The following is a 21,336-nucleotide window of genomic DNA, read 5'->3' as shown; positions in this document are numbered from 1 at the left end:
GTGTTACTGATTTATTGTACCTGATAATAATAAAGGCTTACCAAAGGTATATGCAAGACTGTTCTCAAAATGTGCTTTAAAGGTTAGTTAAGGTTATTATTAGTAAGATGATCAGCGACTGTTTGATTTGTCACCATCGGTTGCTTGGAGCAAAGCTCAGGAGAGCGAGCGGCATATTCTTATCTCTGGTTCAGCAGGATACCTGAGCGATTATGGTTATATGAGCCAAACAACAGCAGCAAACAGCTTTTATAATCACTTTTGCAAAACTGAAACTAACCGTGGCTCAAGCAGGACCGCTCACATTCAATAGCAGATAAATTACTTACAAAAAAAAGAAATTTCAGGTCATTCTAATTGAAAATCTCCTTTTTCCCCTTTCATTACACATTAAAAATCTTCATACTTTTTTTCCACCAAAGGATTAGGGTAAGTTTCACTGTATGCATAATAAAAAACAGTTTGTTGCCATGTGCTTATATTAGTACACATAAATCTCTTTAAGGCACACAGGCACAAAAAAAGACTGATTTTCCAATACGTATGAAGAGCTCTGTGTAGCAATTACAAGACACTGCTGATTTCATTTATACTTATGTCCATGACAAATACATTTTTTAACTGAACAGTTTATTTTGATGTCTTATTTTGGTGTATTTTGATGACTCATTTACAACATTGAAATAGGTGATGCCAAAAATGCAACAATTAAAAACACTCAAAAACTGAAAGTGTCTTATGCTGCTGTCTGAATCATAATATTTACTTTATTAAATACAGAGCATTACATGACATAGACAGAAAGATAAACTTTTAGAAAAAACACACACATACACACATATCAGACCATGTTATGTGTAATATCCATACATGAACACTTGTTTGGATTCTCCAAGCGCTTAAGAAACAGGTGCAATGATTCCTCCATTACCTCCTTTAGCAGAGGATACACTGCAGCATTCATTTTAAATTCTCATTAATGAATTAAACTCCATCACAGCTGGAAATGAAGCATCTTTGTGTTTTTATGAATCTTTTAATGATTTAATTCCACAAGCAGCCTTACTGTACTGCTAAGTTCAGATAACAACGACATAAACATTAGAAGAGTTTCCCAGCAAAACATGCCTGACTGGGACTCGTGCAGAGTCATTGTGGGCAAACCCTCAGTGTTCATCTGAAAATCAGGAAACAACTGGGCCCACAGTGTACACAAGAATGGGCAGTGCCCAATAAAATGTTTACGATTGTACTGGGGACGATACAATACAGTACAACTTTTTTTTTTTGGCAAAGGGAGGGTCTAAAATAGAGCTGGTGTTAAAGATTTTGCCCACAATATTGCATGCTTACATATCGAAGAACGCTTTTAACAATAATTAAATAATAAATTAAAACAAATAACAATTAAAAACGTTCAGACGTCTCTGTGCACCATGGATGTTGTGCATAGAGATGTCTGTGAAAAGTGGAGAATAAATATGTGCTAGAAACACATAAATAAGAGTCTGTCCTGTTTATAAGATCTTCCAAAGGGCCTCAAAGCTCCAGCTGTTTCACTTGTACTGAACTCATTTGTTGCATCTGAGTCACTTTTTTTCTACATATTTAACATAGAAAACTCTACAGCAATGTTTCTCATAGTCACACGGGTTTATTTATTTCCGTTTGGGGACATCTCATTGACATAATGCTTTCCTTAGTCGCTTACCCTAACCCTAACCATCAAGAAATGAAAGCCTAACCCTGACACTTACCCTAAACCTAACCATAACTTAATTGTAACCCTGACATTTCTTTTGTGAGTTTAATTTTTTAAAACGAGTTTATCATGTTGAGATCTGTGTGTGAGTGTTAACATCTTTGTAGGGACCAAAAATACTATACTTATTTTGACCAACAGCCATTATAGGAACCAGAATCCCAGTCTCCACGAGTTTGAAGGCATTTTTGAGACTCAAAATGTGGTGAGACACACATCACGTGTTGGTGTAGTAAGTGTGTTTTTGTGGTTGTGTTGAATGTGTGAGCTCAGTGTGATTGGTTTTCACATTTCCGTTGTGGATGCTTTGACCTTTACTTGGTCTGTTCTTGGTTATTTAGAGTTTCATATTCTAACTTTTGTTCCTAATTGAGTTACTATGAAATATTTTCAGGTAAGATTGAGTTTTCTTTCATGTTCTGTAACCATAGTTATCATTTCTTGTTAATCCCCTGAGTTTCTTTTTTCCTGTTTTCCTTTTAACCAGGTATCATGTAAAGTCCCCATCGCTGTATTAGAAAGCCCCTGTGCGACTTCTCTTGTCCTTGTGCATTTTATATAGTTTTGCTTACCATCTTGTTTTTCCTGATTTCGTTCAGGTGTGTCCCTTGGTGGTTTCCATCTCCCTGGTTACCACACGTGTATTTAAGGCCTCAGTTTTCCTTGATGAGTTGCTGCATAGTGCTGTTTGTCAGCTCGGGGGTTTCACCTACGTGTGTTTCTGTTTGCTTTGCTCTCTTCTCTCTCTCTGTACACTTTTTTTGTTTGTTTTTGATCAGCTAACTAGATTTGCTGATGTGGTAAAATATGGATTATTTTCCATTTATTCAAATCTGTTTGGGCGTCTTTATTTTGGCTATGATCTTTCTCGACTCGACACATGACTCTCTCTCTTTTTAAAATTGAAATAACTTATAGTAACGTGTTATATAATAATGAATTATCCAGAATCCCAAACAGTTTCAGTTCAGCTTGTTTGGTTCTTGTTGCTCTGTGTTCATCTCGATACTGAATCCTGAAGCACAGAGTAAATAAAACAGAGCAAACACAGAGGAGAGTGCACACAGATGACGAGCAGAAACTCTGCGCCTACATTTGAAATTCAAATCAGTTTGAGGTACGTGACCTGTTTTAATCAGATATCTCTGGAACAGTTTTAACTAACTACTCCTTCACCTCCTCTGTTCTCAGGATTTGGTCTGTGGACTCATAATCATGGTATTTCAAGACTTCAGTTCCTTTAACAGCAGGTTTCCCTTCTTATATGAACAGTATGTTATTTTATCACCTCCATGGCATGAATAAACTTCATTGTTTGAAACTGAACGACATATGAGAAGTGACTGACATTAAACAGCTCGAGGCATGAGATAATAGACAATAGACTAAGATAGTTATCTAAAAGCTCATCTTTGCTGTCTTTCGCTAGTTATTTTCCCTTTCTTTTAAAGAAAATAAATCACAGGGTGAAGGAAAAGGTGTGTATTGTACATATTTATAGGTATCATTGTATATCATTAAAATCTGACTGCTCTGACACTGGGCTGCTCATTAATGTGACGGTGGATGTTATAAATGTGGGTAAACCATGCAGTGCAGTTCATACATTTACAGGCAGATTTATTCAACAATCATTACGAAGGCTAAAAAAGAAACACTCCTGTTTTCTCTTCCTGTTAATGCAATTTAATGCTTCCTGTTTAAAAGCTTTCAGCATCTCCAATGTTGGTTAAACTAATCATAATGTAAATATCAAACAACACAAACTCAACAGAAGTAACATCCATAATTCACTCATGAGCTTGGCAAACTATTTAAAGCTTAAAAAAACATATTGGCACATATTGGTAATCTTATTAAAATGTAATCTTGGAAATTTGACTCACAACACTGCAGGGGAAATGTAATGCTAGGGACTTTCACATCAGTCAGTCAGAGATAAAGCTAGCACGTCTCAGCTTCCTGTAGCGAGGCAGAGCGGAGATAGAACCACAAATAGAGCTGAAAAACCTTCTGATATGCAAAACAGAAAAAAAACAAATAAATAAGGTTTGAGGGTTGGGAACAGCAGCATGGGCACTGACAGTTCAGTTGTAGAAACATGTGACACATTTTAAACAGCTTGTAGTTCAGCAGGACGCTGGTATGAGTCCAGATTATGTGTTGTTTTATGTTTTCTGTAGATCAGAAACACAACAATACCACCCAAAAGAAGGACAGCAGAAACTGCCACACCGACAGAGCTATGCCTCCCTGTCTTTTCACTTCCCCGTTCTTTCATCCTTCCATCCTCTGTGTCTCCTCCTGTCTGACCTGCAGGTGAGAAACAGGTGTGAGGTGTCAGCTGTCAGGTAGGTGATGAGTGAAGAACAGAACAGAATCCATTTCCTCTTCAAACTGCTGTCAGACATTATCTACTGCACTCTGATCACATCACTCAGACCAGCTGCTTTCTACAAAGTCTCATCAACAAGGGTTGGTTTTTTGTTTATTGCTTAATCCTGTCTGGCAGCTTTGCAATCAGAATTGTGATCTGAATGCAAGTTATATAAAGTGCATATAAAGTCACTGTATGCTCCTCTTTTTCATGTAAATCTTTTGACTGTTTATTCACTTCTACTTGTTTTATTTAAGATATCACATTATATACAGTATCCTATAGTATGACAATGTTTAAGGCAAGACAGGCAAGAAAAACAGGAAGTGGGGGGATATATGACAAAAGGATAGAGTACAAATAGAAATGCACAATGTATTGACAACTGCTGTACCTGTAAGAAAACAAACAAAAAACAACAATAAAACAAAAACAAACATACAACAGCTGGAACACAATAACTGCAAAATATAGACATAAATGAATCAAAAATCGTAATGCAGTGTGTGAGTGAGAGAGAATGTCTGTGTCTTTGTCACAAATATACTTTATAATGAGGGTAGGAAGCTGAAGTGATGTCCCCCAGTAACCAGAGGCAGATGGAGATGGAACCATGACAACCACACCATCCGCAGCCCCCAAGAGTAACAGCCACACATCTCTGCAACATCCAAGCACACATCCCCATCGACAACAAACATCAACAACCAGGAAGCAGCTTCACCTCACCTGGAGGAACAACATTCAGGCTGATGACGATGACGGGGTCGTCATCCTGATTCGCTCTCTTCCTGCGATTTATTTTTGTCTCAACACGACACTCGTATATTCCACGGTCATCAAGCGTCACATTTTTCAGAATCAAAGACACGTCTCCATCCTTCATCTGTCTGTCCTGTAGCTCCACTCGGTTCTTAAACGATGGATGCTGGTTCTCTAGATCAAACCGCTCGTCACGGTACAAAAGTAAATATCCTTTCCTAAGACCATGTTTGCTCCACTCCAGAAATGTAACGAGGTTGTTGTTGTTGGCTCTGCATGACAAAGTGACGTTCTGTCCAGTTTCAGCTGTGATGTTTACGAGGTCTACAGGACAAAAGAGAAGACCAGTGTGTATTAAGCTGACAAACTGTGTTATTCTGCAATTAGAGATCATCACATGTAATATGTGATACAGTTATGGATATAAAAATCTTTGAAGTCACATGGTTGGGCTCTCCAATAATTGTTAGAACTAAAAAAGAAAGAAAGGAAACAGACTTTTTGGACATCTCTTGGTGACATGGGGGTGATTCCCCAGTTACATGGTACATGGTAAATGGCCTGTATTTATATAGCGCTTTAATAGTCCCTAAGGACCCCAAAGCCCTTTACATATCCAGTCATCCACCCATTCACATACACATTCACACACTGGTGAATGTGTACACAAGCTACATTGTAGCCACAGCCACCCTGGGGCGCACTGACAGAGGCGAGTTACATCCATCAGATATAAAACTCTTACAAACAGGATATGCTCATAGGTTCCATGCACCCACATGCTAAAGGCTGCAAAACAGTTCCCAGGCAGAAAACAATAACTGAAACCCACACGACTTCTCCCCACATGCTTTTTCGGTATTAAAATACTATGCTCCTTATAGGAAATATGTTTGTTAATGAGATACATTTAGTTATGAGATACATTTGGTTCGATGATTTATAAATACTCATTTGAACATAAAGACAGACAACCAGTCACACCCAGACCTATGGGCAAAAACACGTGGAGAGAAGTCATGCAAACATGGAGAGAACATGCAAACTCCACAAAGAAAGACTTGCTGCCCAACATCAAATGTCAGTCTACTAATAAATAAATGTAATAAATCTACTAATAAATATATTAAATGATGTCATATTATTTTGAATTAAATTCACCTCTTAACAAAGAGAATGAAATCTGCTGCAGTTTTAACATTATGACATACACATTAAAGGATCAATAATACATATATGTATGTATGCACAATGCCATATGTGCTGGAGATTCCCCACATAGTCCAAAAAGTCACGCACACATACACTCACCTGCGGTTGCAGACAAGCATAAGTGGAGAAACAATAACGTCCACGAGTGCAGCTGCCCTGCTCTCTCCATGCTCTCAAGCTGAGTAGATTACAATTTCAACGGCTCTTTGTTCACGAGAAATGGGAGGAGCTCTTATGACGTTAGTTTCCAAAAAGATTATAAACCCATAAAAAACATTAGGTATGAAAATATAATCCAGGCTTTGAAAACAGCCACGTTCATCCCCATCTTTCTTAAATAAAGTATATTTCTAGCCAAAAAAAAAAAAGACAGTACTGCTTACAGTAGTCACATCGGGTGACACTGTCGTACTTTTAAAAATGATCGCATATGACTTTTTAATAATCAGGTTATTACAACGTAAAATAAGCGATCTGCGTGTTTTCTCCGGAAGATTCCGAAGAAATACGGAAATGCGGATCTTTCACCTCGCTCCTCTCCTGTGGCGTTTCCAGCCCCCAACCAGAATGGCCACCCCAGGTGCCACCCCGAAGCTAAAACAATAAAATTCAATCAAATATCAAATGTACGATTATGTTGTCACAGTGAAGCTCAGATATCCGTGTGTAAGTGAATGCAGCATCGGCTTACGCGCTGTTATGAGCATCACAGCAAAGGACGAAAGGCGGCACCGCAGAAAACAAATTTCTATAGTTTTGCATAGGAAATGAGGAGAAAACAAATGTCCCGGTAAGTAATATTAAGTTACTAGACTTTAGTAAACTTCGGTGAAATTAGAATACCAAGGAAAAAATAACGCTCAAAGAATTATTGCAACCGTCAAATATTTCAGACAGCAGGCTACAGGGGGAGCTAGCATAAGAGTTATGAGTTATTAGATATAATCCAAGTCGTAGCATTGCTGTAGGGAGCTGCAGAGTTGGTTGCAGGTTAATACTATCAGTGTCAGTGTCATCAGCCAGTGTTATTCTTTATACATCAATATTACCAAAGTTTACTAAGGCAGCATTTACACTACACTGTGCGGTCTAGCTAATTTCTCTCATTACTTATCCTATCTGCCAGCTCCATGTTATGAATAGAGTGAAAATCACCCCATGAAATGGCTGTGCCATGTTCAATGCAGGGATGTGCAGTTTTGGTCCTCCCAGTTTCAGATGTTTCCATATTTCAACACAGCTGATTTAAAGAATCATTTACAGACTTGTGCACAACTAGGTGTTTGGGGATTATTTGATTTGAATTGGCTATGTTGGTATAGGTAACATCTAAAACATGCATGATAGGGGTCCATGAGGGCCAGAATTTGACATCCCTGACTTCTAGTCAAGATCATACATCAGGAAAGTTGTTGTTTGTGACATAAGTTTTTTTCTTTATTACTTCAGGGCAACCAGTAGAGATAAAAGAATAGGAAAAATGAAAAGATCTCAAAATATTGAGAAATTCTTCCTTAAGAAGGCTAAAATACAACCAGAAGCAGAGAGCAATGTCAGGGAAAGGTGGACTGAGCAACAGTCATCATTATCACCTGTGAGTTCTGAATGAAGGTATGTGTGAGAATGAATAAGGAAGGGATGTTTATATTGTCAAGTAAATGTTCACTTTCAAAACACAAATATTTTGCAAATGCAAGTGCTGCTGTTTACAAATGTTTTTGTATTTCTTGTCTTCTTAACATGTAACAGACTCTTATTAAAAGTTCAAGAGGTTTATTTTTGCACAATTTATACTGAAAACATTATCAAAAGAAGGTATAGAAAGTATTTACTTGCTTCCAGGTTTCAGTCAAATGTTAGTCTTTTCAATTGTTTCCCCACTTTTTTCCAGTTACAAAATCAAACACCAGTTTGTAAGAAGATTATCTTCTTTTTTTAATAGGCAGATAGAGTTTTGCATTGGCTAATTTGCCAATTGTATGTTAAAAATGTTTGTGTTTTAATATTCAAAAATGTTTTTGCCGAAAACATATGTGCACTATATGTCAGTAAAAATACTATGCAAATATTGCTGTCCTTGAATGCTGAGTAAACACTGACAAAGCACTGATTGCATCTCTTGTACTTCATCAATGCAGTATCTAAATATTTTGCACCGTAGTGGTTAAAATCTCATTCTAATAAGAGTGAAAAGCGCATTCGGTTATTAGGTTTATAGCGTTACTGAATTATGGTTAACAGTTGGTAGAATTTTTTTTAACATTATCTGCCAATTACATCTGCCACCCTTCACCAAATCTGTGCCCCCCCCCCCCACTGCAAAAATTTTCTAGACAGGCCACCGCTCCTTTCATGACCCAAATAATTTGTGAACTAAAAACTATTGAATTTTGATATAATAGTATGGTGGTATTTTATCGTATAACGCAGTCTGTATCACTGGGTATACTGATAATTTTGACTTGCACGTTAAACTTATAGGTGATACTACATGTAATCCTTTAAGTAATTCCTTTCTACGAGAAGGGTTGCTATAGTGGACTTCCCATATAATGAGCAAAACTGGTTCTTGACAGTTATCTGCAATTTCACTTTCTGACCCACAGATGGCACTGTTACAAATTTCAAATGTTATTTGACCACAGTCATATCAGAGGAGCCCTTGTGTCAAATCCAATGACTGCAGAAAAAAAGACTTTTCACTACTGCTGAGTTTGTATTTAATGGTTTTATAATTGTTTTGGCATGAAGGTCTTCTTCCGGCCACCTTTTTGCAATCTAGAGATTGATCCTCTATAAAAGTGAACACCAAAGGCTCTCATGAGAGCCAGTCTCTGTTATATTCTGCTCCCATCTTTTCTTTTATCCTGTCTGTGTATTTGTGTGTGTTATGATGACAAGCTACAAATGTACAAATCTATTGAAAGCTGTTTGAATCCATGCCAGCTCCTACATCTAAGCATAGCACAAGAAAAACAGTGAAGGCGTTTAACCAGCAACAACTAAGACGGATTGTTCACAGATTTTGTGATGAGTTCCTCTGATTTTCAGGGTGTTCTTGTTGATTTCAAATGATAGGTAAATGTGTTTCACCTCACATGTATTTTAACTATGTTTAAAAACTGATAGTAGGTTAAGTATTGCTGAGGGAAACACTGAGTAACATAAGAAAACTTGACCTCACAATAAACTCATGAACACTAAAAAGCACAAAAATAACTAACAGCAAAGCTCTAAGTAATCATTTCCCTAAAACTCTAATAAATAACTAAAACCCCAAACTTGGGCGCATGACAAATATTTCTGTGAAAGAGATTTATTCAAAGCCACAGTGTTTGTGAAGAAAATATCAGCATCTGCTGTTCCTATTAATTACTTTGACAATGGCGAGTGACATCACTTATGAGGTCTGAGGCTTTGCTGATTCAGAAAATGCTTTAAGTGTTGATGTGAGTTATCAACATTTATACAGTGTTATGAATTCCTTTATAAATTTGTATTAGTGTTTGTGTTGGAGTTTCAACTGTAACGTAGAGGAGCTTGTGTTCATGGAGGCTGCTGAAAGGGGAAGGGTTTCCCCCATGAATGGAAACATAGAGTACAGTATACAGGTGATGACATATTAAGGTGTATATCTAAATATATGTACAAAAATAGCAAATTTACAGGTTAAGTGTAATTACAATTTGACAGTATGTCAGTGATTCAGTAGCCTGATGGCCTGTAGATAGAAACAGCTTTGTAGTCTGGTTGTCCTTGCTTTCACACTCCCGTAGCGTTTGCCAGATGGCAGGCATGTGAACTGTTCGCTGTTTGTGGGTGCGGTTCTTGATGATATTGTGTGCCCTTTCCCTGACCCGAATGTTTGAAATTTCCTGTAGTGGTGGGAGGGCTACTCCACAGATCAGTTGTATCATTTCGATGACACGCTGGAGCCTTCTTGTCCTGCGTGGTGCTGTACCCATGTAATGGAGTTTGTTAGGACACTCTCCACCTTACATCTTTAAAAGTTGTTGAGAAGTTTGGAGGTTAATTCCAATTTCCTCAGCTTCCTTAGTAATTATTATTGTCGGCCTACTTGATGATCTGCTGTGTGTTATGAGTCCAGGTGAGATCCTCACTGATGTGGGTGCCAAGGAATTTGAAGGTCTTCACCCTCTCCACCTGAGTCCTTGTTCTTGGGTCAATAATCATCTCCTTAGTCTTCTCAGCCTTTAAGGAGAGATTATTTTCCCAGCACCGGGACACCAGTTGAGCCACCTCTTCCTTGTAGTCATAATCAAAGTCATAGATGAAGAGGTAGCAGAGGAGTGGACTGAGCACACAGTTTTGGGGAATCCCTGTGCTCGCTATCTTTGTACCTGATGTCCTGGTACCAACTCTAACTGTATGGGGTCTGCCTGTGAGAAAGTTACAGAGAGGGAGTGTCAGTCCAAGAGCAGACAGCTTTCCCATCAGTCTGTTTAGGATGACGGTGTTGAATGAATAAAATGAATGAAAATAAAATGAATAAATAGCTCTCAAACATAGGTGTCCTTATATTTGAGCTGTGGATGGCTGCATTACCGGCATCTTCAAGCGATTCTTTATATATGCAAATTGCAGAGGACTCAATGTGTCCGGAATGACAAATAGTTGAAATAAGAGTAAAGATTTTGACCAGCAGACAGGGTTTATGTGCACATGAAGCCTCAGGAAACTAACCATTTTTTCTTAACCAATTGGATGTAAAGCTTCCAGGAATCACAAGGGTTCATTTGGCCATCACTACCAGAGAGTAAAAACAAATATCCCCAATGCTCTCACAGCAGAAGACACAGAATGCTCCCATCATCATCAACAATGATGAGCGCTGACAACAGACAACTTGTCACGGTGGTTGGATGGCTGGCAGAGGTAGTGTCATGGCGATGTATGCCCATGTGTTTTAGCTAGGGACTCAAAAGCAGACAGGGAGGGACGAAACTGAGCTACAAACAAAAATTGAACCTTTATTATGGCTGATAACATGAATACACAACTGAAACGAAGGCAAACAGGGACAAGAGCTAAATGTAACACTAAACTGGGAAAACTAAAATAACTGAGACAACAGAGACAAGACAGAGAAACTGTGAAACGAGTATGACAACTATGATAACTGTGATCACTATGATAAGATGCGGAAGACTATGACAACTATGACAATGACTATATATACATGGAGGGAGGTAACAAAGACGATCTGACAAAGACTGAAAGAAAACACAGACTAAATACACACAAGAGGTGATCAAGGGAAGTGGAAATACATGAGGAGACAGCTGAATAGAATGAACATAGTGATGCCACAGGGGAAGTAAAACAAAACACATGGAACATGGAAACAAGACTTTCAAAATAAACAGTAAACCTGACGAGACACAGACATGACATGAACTTGACAACATGAACCAACAAGGGAGACTAAAACACAGGGGCTGATGACACGAGAGGATCCAATAAACAAATCACTAAAACAGCCACCTAGGCCTGATAGAAATTAACGAGATAAGCTAAAATGAAACTGCAAAACAAATGAATAACAAAATACATTGAAACGCAAAACATTGGGTCACATAACCCAGGACCAGAGAGTCTTGTCAAAGCACAGCATCCCAGTGTACGTCAGACACAGCCACACAATCAGACACAAACTGGTTCATCCCAAAGACAAAACTCCTAAACACAAACTAAACAACCTAGTGTATGCTATACAGTGTAGCGAGGACTCTTCAGATCTCTACATTAAAGAGACCAAACAGCCATGTCATAAATGCATGGCATGACATGGAAGAGCCACCTCCACGGAACAAGACACGGTGGTCGATCTGCATCTAAAGGACAAAGGTCACTCTAAATGCCTGCGCTGCGAGGACCTGCAAGGAGGAGAGGAGGATGGCAGCAAAAAGGAAGAACCTGGATATAAGAAAGTATTCTTCAAAGAAACCTGTAAGTCACTTAAAGCCAAGTTCACTCATAAAATATGTCCGTCATAATAACGTTACAGGCTATGTTACGCCATACATGCCAACCCTCCAGATTTTTCTGGGAGAATCCCGAATTTCAGTGTCCCTCCCGAAAATCTCCCGGAGCCACCATTCTCCCGTTTTTCCACTCGGACAACAAAATTGAAAAACCATATCCCAGCTTGGCCCAGCCAATCCCATTAATGGCTACTACTACTGCAGCTAATTAGTTTTTGTATTACTCTTATTACTCTTTCTGGGTCGCAAAATAAACTTTTAACATATTTTCAGGCGAGAATGTAGCTGTGTAAACTTCAAATATCTGTGTTATTGTACTTACGTTATAATCAATCAGCTCCCTTTTGTCCACTTAAAATATGTTTACAGAACTATTTTTGCACTTGTTGCAATGTCAGCTGTCCTCTTGGCCAGATTACTCTTACGAGAGACATTTTTAAAGTCAACAATAATTTTTTTTAACTACATTAATAAAGGATACATAAAAGTCACTGCCAAAAACCGATTGCGGCTTCTACCTTGTTACAGGAATATTGTTTGTTGCTCAAGATGACTTGATATAATTCATGAGGAATATATTTGACATATGTTTCACATATTATAGACCCATTTATAGCACTGGACATCAGCTTTTGGCAGACAATCACCTTTGGCACAACACCTGGTCCTCAGGTGGACGCAGCCTCTGAATTTGGACACCCCTGGCCTGTTTCTGGCCGGACAATAATAACGGTGACATTTAACTTATTTTATCTGACAAATAAACATCCATCCCCACCAACAACCCTTTTGAATGTCTCCCTAATTCTGAGGTCTCAAGTATGGCAAGAATATGCTAGGCTTTGGCCCACATCAGTCTAAAATTGTATGTAACCATGAATAACGTGTTGCCATGTCCACCAGGAGAGACTGGACAGTATAGATGTAAAATAAATATGCCAGCAGTTTATCTCAGTTAACGAGAGGAGAAGGCATGTGTTTGGCTCCTTCACATAGTGGACATTGAGTTGTTGTGTAGGACACCAGTACTCCATGTCTGTTGCTGTAACAGTAGTTTATGTTTAGAATAAAAAATCCCAGCTCACTGATTTGATCGGGGCAATAGTGCCTAAAATGTTGCATAATTTTGCTGAGAGATCTTTTACTTTGTGGTAATCTTAGATGAATAGTTTTATGGACAAAAACCACCAGGTCATTCAGTGTTCCCTTAGTGCTAATGTATCAGAGATGTTGGTGTACTATAAGTGAACTAATGTTGTTAAGTCCTTAAAGTCATATTCTTTTATTGTCATGACTGACACCTGATTTATATGGAATATGGCTGAAGTAAACTAAAGTCTAAAATACTTAGTCAGTCATTTGTTTAATAGTAATTTAACATTATATAATTCACATATAAAACTATGAATTGTGATTTTAAATGGTTCTACATGCATAGGCAAGTTTTTTCTTCTTTTGTTATCAAGAAGCAAAGACAAAGGGAAAAAAAACGAAACGGGGCAGGGTTTGGTGGTTGAATCATCTGTTCCTACCAATGCCAAAACCAAATCTACGCCCTTGGTTTATAATGTCTGCAACTATCTGCAATCGCAGATCATACGATTAAAAAGGAATTGTGAGTAATAAGAAGAACTACCTGCTTGTTTACATTACAGAGAACGATCCAAACCTGAATGGTTCACTGCATTCTTAAAGCTGCAGAGTACAGAAAGTTCTTCATGAAGCTCTCCCTACTTTATTTTCTTATTTTCAACCAGGATGCATTTCTGAGATCATCTGCAGCTGCTAATTTTAATTATGCTCGTGTACATGGGAAATATGGTTTTCTTTTTGAATTCATATAAATAGTACATTTTGATGTTTCACACAGGATTTATGTTTAGTTTGAGATTTATATTTATCTCCACATTTTTTATACTCTAGATAGACATGAACACATTTTTATAAACTGATATGTTTGAGGTCTAGAACTAACATCACATCTCTTTTTTAAATCCCGTGGACTCATGGACTATTTTTCTTCCCAGTTTATCTCATTTAGATATGTATTTGATTCTCTTTTAGAGCACCACCGGACAATCACAACAAAACATGCATGCGAAGATGGAACTTTTTTTTTTAAGTGAGTGGATGGATTTGCAATGTTTAATATTTTTTTTATTAGTAAATTGTGCAGTTTTAAATGTTACATCATCTTGAAGCCACCTGAAGGTGGCACAAAAGCGGCTCTTAGATACTTCACCACATGAGTTCTTTCATAGTAATTCAAACAAATAAAATTAATCACAAGGTTCAAAAAATGAATAACTACTTTTTTTTTTTATCTCCCTGATGATCAACTTTATTCCTTCCAGTTTAAAAGCCTTCAGCATATCTGATGCCAGTTAAGCTAATGATAACAGAAATATTAGACCAGCCAAACTGAAGACAGATGGAGCTACACTGCAGTAAGAGTTCACCTGTGAGCTTAGCAAACAGTTTCAAGTTTAAAACATATCAGCATATTATCAAGTTCTTCTGTAAGATACAGTTCACATGTAATATTCATTTACATAATGAGCTCATCAGCCATGCTGACTATTTGGTCTGATAGTCACTATGAATTATGCGACAGCGTGATCGCTTTTATTTCATGAAGGAAGCTCCAGTTACTCCTCTGCTAAAGGAGGTAATAAAGGAAGCACTGAAGCTCATTTAAAGACTTCAAATAAATCATATTGCTGTAGTTTTTCTCAGCAGGAAATCTTAGTGAGAAAATCTGTTTATCTATGTTGAGTTTTTACCTCATGTGACCGGGGAATTTTCAGAGTAACAGGAACAACAGCAAATTATCTGATTCCACCTCACCCTAGCAAACAATGTTTTCACTGTAACTATAAACAGAGTGTTTAATGGGCAGGACACAGTTCCATTATTGACAAGTGTACATGGCTCAGAACAAACACCATTATGCAGCTGTATTATTATTTGTCGTTTAAAAAAATAATTTCAGGTGGACATTTGACTCCCACACTATGGTTAGCTCAGGACTTTCCTGTGAGTCAGTCAGAGATAAAAGTGTCAGTTAGCACTTTGTGACGGTGTCTGCACAGCAGCTGTTTACATTACCTACACCTCTCTTCAAACCATAAACCCCACTCTGAGCACAAAGACCTCCCACTATCCCTGTATCAGATGCATCTCATTTCAAAGCAAACATATGTGCTCACATGTGTCCGCAGAATTCCCCTTCAGGGTCTCCATGACCCAAAAGGGCGAGCCCAAACAAAGGTCCCTGATGGGTGGTGTCAGGAAGAGAAGCTGGTGTAGAAATGACATTTTTAGCGACCCTTGGTGAATAAGGGAGTTGCAGTAATGTACCATGGGACATACATGGGCCCTGCAGTGGACTGTACAGTCCATTGAACATGTTTACTGAGTCGGGCTGCTTTTCTACACACAGTTGGTGAGAGGACTTGAAGCATCATCAGGACACTGTAGAAGCTGTAGAATCTGAGACATTTCAAATAGTCATCACTTCAGCAGGAGGCTGGTATTCATCTGGACCCTGAATCTGTCTTTTGTGTTTTCTGTAGATCAGAACAGCAAGAACACCAAAGACAAGAACAGTGGGAACGGCCGCAATGAGAAGACTGTTACCACTTCTTTGTCCCTTCTTGTCTCCATCCTCCTCGTCACCTCCCGGCTGCCCTGTAGGTTATAAACAGGTGTCAGACATTCGCACCAGCTGCTTTCTACAAAGTCTCATCAACAACATCTATAGAAACATCAACAACCAGGAAGCAGCTTCACCTCACCTGGAGGAACAACATTCAGGCTGATGATGATGACGGGGTCGTCATCCTGATTCGCTCTCTTTTTGCGGTTCATTTTTGTCTCGACACGACACTCGTAACTTCCACGGTCATCAAGCGTCACATCCTTCAGAATCAGAGACACGTCTCCATCCTTCATCTGTCTGTCCTGTAGCTCCACCCGGTTCTTAAACGATGGATGCTGGTTCTCTAGATCAAACCGCTCATCACGGTACAAAAGTAAATATCCTTTCCTAAGACCATTTTTGCTCCACTCCAGAAATGTAACGAGGTTGTTGTTGTTGGCTCTGCATGACAAATTGACATTCTGTCCAGTTTCAGCTGTGATGTTTACGAGGTCTACAGGACAAAAGAGAAGACCAGTGTGTATTAAGCTGACAAATTCTGTTATTCTGCAATTAGAGATCATCACATGTAATATGTGATACAGGTATGGATACAACAATCTGTGAGGTCACAGGGTTAGGATTTCCCTAATTGTTAGAGTTAAAAAAGGAAAACCCCATTTGGGAAATCCCTTGCTGAGCTCAGAAGACAAACAGGTAGTCACAGGCAACTTTTTGAATAACCTGCTAAAGGTCTCTGTCAAGAAAACACACATCCTCTTCCTGTATCCTCTTTCAGTATTTAGAGATATGTTCCTTTACAGTAAATGTGTGTGTGTGTGTGTGTGTGTGTGTGTGTGTGTGTGTGCGTGTGTCGGTGTTTTTGTGTTTGTTAAGGTATGTGATACATTTGCTTCAAGATTTTATATTCATGAAACAAACAAATACGTGTGACTTAAAAATATAATTATTAGTCACTCTACCAATGAATGATCTCATATTATTCTGGAAAGTCTTAACTCAGTGAATTAAATCAGCTGCAGTTTCAAGTTTAAGTCACATACACATTAATCAGTCAATTACTGTCAACAACTGAAATGATACACACACACACACAGATAGCAACAGTACAGAAATGATTTACTATGTAATAGTACAGATACTTAACCTCTGAGTACAACCCTATAAATGATACACAAATGTAATGCTTTAGCCTCTTTCCTCTCTTTGCATGCAATAAGCTCTGTTGGTACAGCTACATGGAAATTCTACTTAAGTACAGTAAAAAATTATTTGAAGCTCACTTCTCGCCTCTGCACAGTCAGTAACACTCACCTGCAGCAGCAGTCAGGGAGGAGTGGAGAAACAACAAAGCCCAGCAGTGCGACAGCAGCCGTGCTCGCTCCATGCTCTCAAGCTGAATAGAGTTGAAGCTCAACATTTCTGGTTTCAGGTCAACAGGAGGGGAGGAACTCTTCCTCACTCAACACGTTTTACAGGAAAGGGAGGTTATAATTCTGAACAAACATTAAGGATGAAAAATAATCTCTTTGAAAACAGATCACTTTCTCATCTCTCAACGAAAGAACATATCTAGCAAAAGAAAAAAAAAGACATACTGATTAGAAAACATTTGCACACACATCTGGTTACACTGTCCTCCTTTAAAAAAATTCCATTTTTTATTAAAGACTTCATTTCACAACCAAAACTAAAATTAAGTGACCTGAGTTTTTTCTCTGGAAGATTCCAAGGAAATACAAAAATACAGAGCTCTCATATCTGTAGACCAAATAAAGTATCTTTTGCAATTTAAAAAGGCTGTTAATAGAGTTGTTTTATGTGAAACAACTCTATTTGTTTTTTTGTTTTTTTATTAATTCAGTACAAACAGTCCTTTATAATGCAGTCTCAGGAAACAGCAGATACTATTTTATCCAATAAGCTGATTTTTAGGGATAATTTGCTGTTATGAAGTGGAGAAGAAGCAGTAAGGAGAAGCCATAATCTTGCAGAGCTTGTACTTCTTATATGAGGATCATGATAGTGGATGGAAATCAAAAAGATGAGTAGCTTAACAAGTTTATTTAATGACTAATACTAAAATAATAGTCACATTAAATAATAACTTATTTATTGAGGTGTTTTCAGTGACATAGAAGTGGCTTTATTTGTGGAAAACACCCTTGAAAAGACAGCACAGGTGTCAGAAAAGGTCACTGTGGTCAGACTGAGCAGGTGAGCTAAGAAGGGAATCAGGGAAAATAGTGACAGTCTCAGTGAAGATGGCCTTGAGGTTGTGATTTGCCAGCATTACATATTGCTCGTATTTTTTCCTCCCAGAACCCTCAACCATTATCAGAATAAGGTGCACCTACAGCCTTGTCTGTCTCTATTAACCAAGGCCTGTGGTCTCAAATACAAGCTAAATGTGTTTCACCTCACATTAACTTTAACTTAGGCGATACAACTTCATTTTCTTGAATTTCTTCCATGTGGCAGCTTTGTCATTATAACATTTAAACAAAGCTTCCTGATTGACTTGTTGTGCTGTGCTGGAACGAGCCAGATTCAGGTTTTTGTTGTTTAATGAGCTAAAGCTAAACACACTGCAGACACAGCTAAAGAGTGTCAGAGAGCAATACAACCATGGAGGATGCTTCATGATGATGAAGAAGGAGGATGTATGTTACACACTGAAGGAAGCCGAGGCTCATCCAGGTGCATGTTGAGGCTTATTGCTCTGAAACACGGGAAAACAGCAGTTCTGTGTCACTGACAGCTTCCATTACAATGACTGGCCCGCATTACTTTTGCAAGGGATTATGTGTAATGACTTTAGTAATCAGCCCTTAGTAAACAGAGTAACTGACAATAAACACAATATAAGATATACCGGCTGGTTTCCCAAAACATTTCTAGTAACTTTAACTGAATTTAATTTTTAAATCCTATTTCTGGTGGAACAATGTTGTTACAAAGTCTAATGCAGGAGAATAGCATCATTTATTTACCACACCCACATTACGCATCACAGATAACTTGAATTAACTTTCGTATTCGGTCACATTAAACGGCTTATAAACAGGAATTGCACTCCAACACGTCACTTTAAATAAGTATCAACTTTACATAAATACAGGTCCTTCTCAAAAAATTAGCATATTGTGATAAAGTTCATTATTTCCTGTAATGTACTGATAAACATCAGACTTTATTATATTTTAGATTCATTACACACAACTGAAGTAGTTCAAGCCTTTCATTGTTTTAATATTGATGATTTTGGCATAAATAACTCATGAAAACCCAAAATTCCTGTCTCAAAAAATTAGCATATCATAAAAAGGTTCTCTAAACGAGCTATTAACCAAACCATCTGAATCAACGAATTAACTCTAAACACCTGCAAAAGATTCCTGAGGCTTTTAAAAACTCCCAGCCTGGTTCATTACTCAAAACCGCAATCATGGGTAAGACTGCCGACCTGACTGCTGTCCAGAAGGCCATCATTGACACCTTCAAGCAAGAGGGTAAGACACAGAAAGACATTTCTGAACGAATAGGCTGTTTCCAGAGTGCTGTATCAAGGCACCTCAGTGGGAAGTCTGTGGGAAGGAAAAAGTGTGGCAGAAAACGCTGCACAACGAGAAGAGGTGACCGGACCCTGAGGAAGATTGTGGAGAAGAACCGATTCCAGACCTTGGGGGACCTGCAGAAGCAGTGGACTGAGTCTGGAGTAGAAACATCCAGAGCCACCGTGTACAGGCGTGTGCAGGAAATGGGCTACAGGTGCCGCATTCCCCAGGTCAAGCCACTTTTGAACCAGAAACAGCGGCAGAAGCGCCTGACCTGGGCTACAGAGAAGCAGCACTGGACTGTTGCTCAGTGGTCCAAAGTACTTTTTTCGGATGAAAGCAACTTTTGCATGTCATTCGGAAATCAAGGTGCCAGAGTCTGGAGGAAGACTGGGGAGAGGGAAATGCCAAAATGCCTGAAGTCCAGTGTCAAGTACCCACAGTCAGTGATGGTCTGGGGTGCCATGTCAGCTGCCGGTGTTGGTCCACTGTGTTTTATCAAGGGCAGGGTCAATGCAGCTAGCTATCAGGAGATTTTGGAGCACTTCATGCTTCCATCTGCTGAAAAGCTTTATGGAGATGAAGATTTCATTTTTCAGCACGACCTGGCACCTGCTCACAGTGCCAAAACCACTGGTAAATGCTTTACTGACCATGGTATTACTGTGCTCAATTGGCCTGCCAACTCTCCTGACCTGAACCCCATATAGAATCTGTGGGATATTGTGAAGAGAAAGTTGAGACACGCAAGACCCAACACTCTGGATGAGCTTAAGGCCGCTATCGAAGCATCCTGGGCCTCCATAACACCTCAGCAGTGCCACAGGCTGATTGCCTCCATGCCACGCCGCATTGAAGCAGTCATTTCTGCAAAAGGATTCCCGACCAAGTATTGAGTGCATAACTGAACATAATTATTTGAAGGTTGACTTTTTTTGTATTAAAAACACTTTTCTTTTATTGGTCGGATGAAATATGCTAATTTTTTGAGACAGGAATTTTGGGTTTTCATGAGTTATGTTTCCAAAATCATCAATATTAAAACAATGAAAGGCTCGAACTACTTCACTTGTGTGTAATGAATCTAAAATATATGACAGTCTAATGTTTATCAGTACATTACAGGAAATAATGAACTTTATCACTATATGCTAATTTTTTGAGAAGGACCTGTATATATAGTTCTCATATACTGATCTCACCTGAAACACAGCAAAACAGCAGTTCTGTGTTACTGACGGCTTCCATTACAATGACTGGCCTTCGTTACTTTTGTAAGGGATTACTTTTTACGTTGCCAGTCACTCATTTGTCTGAGCCGCCACTGCCACCTACTAGCGAAACCCAATATCACCCTAACACCACATCAGGTGGGAGCAAATTTCACTCTGTTCAAGGATGTAAACTATTGTAACAACAAAAGCAAAAGAAGGTGGCCAGGTTTTATTACACACTTAAAATATTCAGGGTGCCACATGTCAGCACATCCGTTTATTACAATTACGATGATGAGGATGTTCAACTACACGTAAACACGAGAGGTGTGGATGTTACTTTGTGACCAGATGCAACCTTTGTCCATATTTAATGTGATAGTAATCATCATTAAGGGCACACAGTAAGATGAGGGAAATTTAACAAGAAGTATAAAAAGATCTAACAGTAAAGCTGTAAATCATCATAATTTCTTAAAATTCTAATAATAAAAAAGCACAAAATAAAACTCAGCGTAAGACAGAGCAGTAAAAACACTGTTCAACAAACACGATAAATCAATAAATACCTCGTTGGCTGCATGCTGCAAAAAGGGAATCAGCCTCCGTTCTTCCTTTAACCGCTTAACCGTGTGCAGTTAAAGTCCACTTAACATGTCTTTCAATAAAAACCCTCCTTTCTGCGCTTACAGGTGTTTTTCTTCTTTCTACCCAAAGAGGAAACTAGCGCAACTTGTAAGAGAGCTTGACTTTCAAAATAAAAGCACCAAAACTTTGACTACATAA

The 21,336-nt window shown here is 38.5% G+C and overlaps 1 protein-coding gene across 6 annotated transcripts; it reads right to left on the bottom strand.

Annotated features, from left to right (window-relative positions):
• Positions 1 to 1,632: 1,632 nt before the first annotated feature.
• Positions 1,633 to 21,258, bottom strand: LOC102076683 (uncharacterized). 6 transcript variants are annotated; one of them, XM_025902962.1, is made up of 5 exons: positions 21,120 to 21,258; positions 18,456 to 18,501; positions 17,094 to 17,275; positions 4,869 to 5,225; positions 1,633 to 4,075 (listed from the first exon to the last, which is right to left on the bottom strand). In XM_025902962.1, exons 3-5 carry the CDS (start codon positions 17,197 to 17,199, stop codon positions 3,876 to 3,878), a joined length of 663 nt encoding a protein of 220 aa, XP_025758747.1. In that variant the 5' UTR covers positions 17,200 to 17,275; positions 18,456 to 18,501; positions 21,120 to 21,258; the 3' UTR covers positions 1,633 to 3,875. The 6 variants fall into 6 exon arrangements, with proteins under 6 accessions (XP_025758747.1, XP_025758745.1, XP_019210910.1 ...); XM_025902960.1 differs by lacking the exon at positions 18,456 to 18,501 and having other exon boundaries at positions 21,120 to 21,249; XM_019355365.2 differs by lacking the exon at positions 18,456 to 18,501 and having other exon boundaries at positions 17,094 to 17,351; positions 21,120 to 21,199.
• Between the last annotated feature and the right edge of the window lie 78 nt (positions 21,259 to 21,336).

Source organism: Oreochromis niloticus, linkage group LG3 (genome assembly GCF_001858045.2).
Source record: "Oreochromis niloticus isolate F11D_XX linkage group LG3, O_niloticus_UMD_NMBU, whole genome shotgun sequence".
Classification (NCBI taxonomy): Eukaryota; Metazoa; Chordata; class Actinopteri; order Cichliformes; family Cichlidae; genus Oreochromis; species Oreochromis niloticus.
Note: the sequence above shows the minus strand (reverse complement) of the source record. Positions and strands in the feature narration are given on the sequence as shown.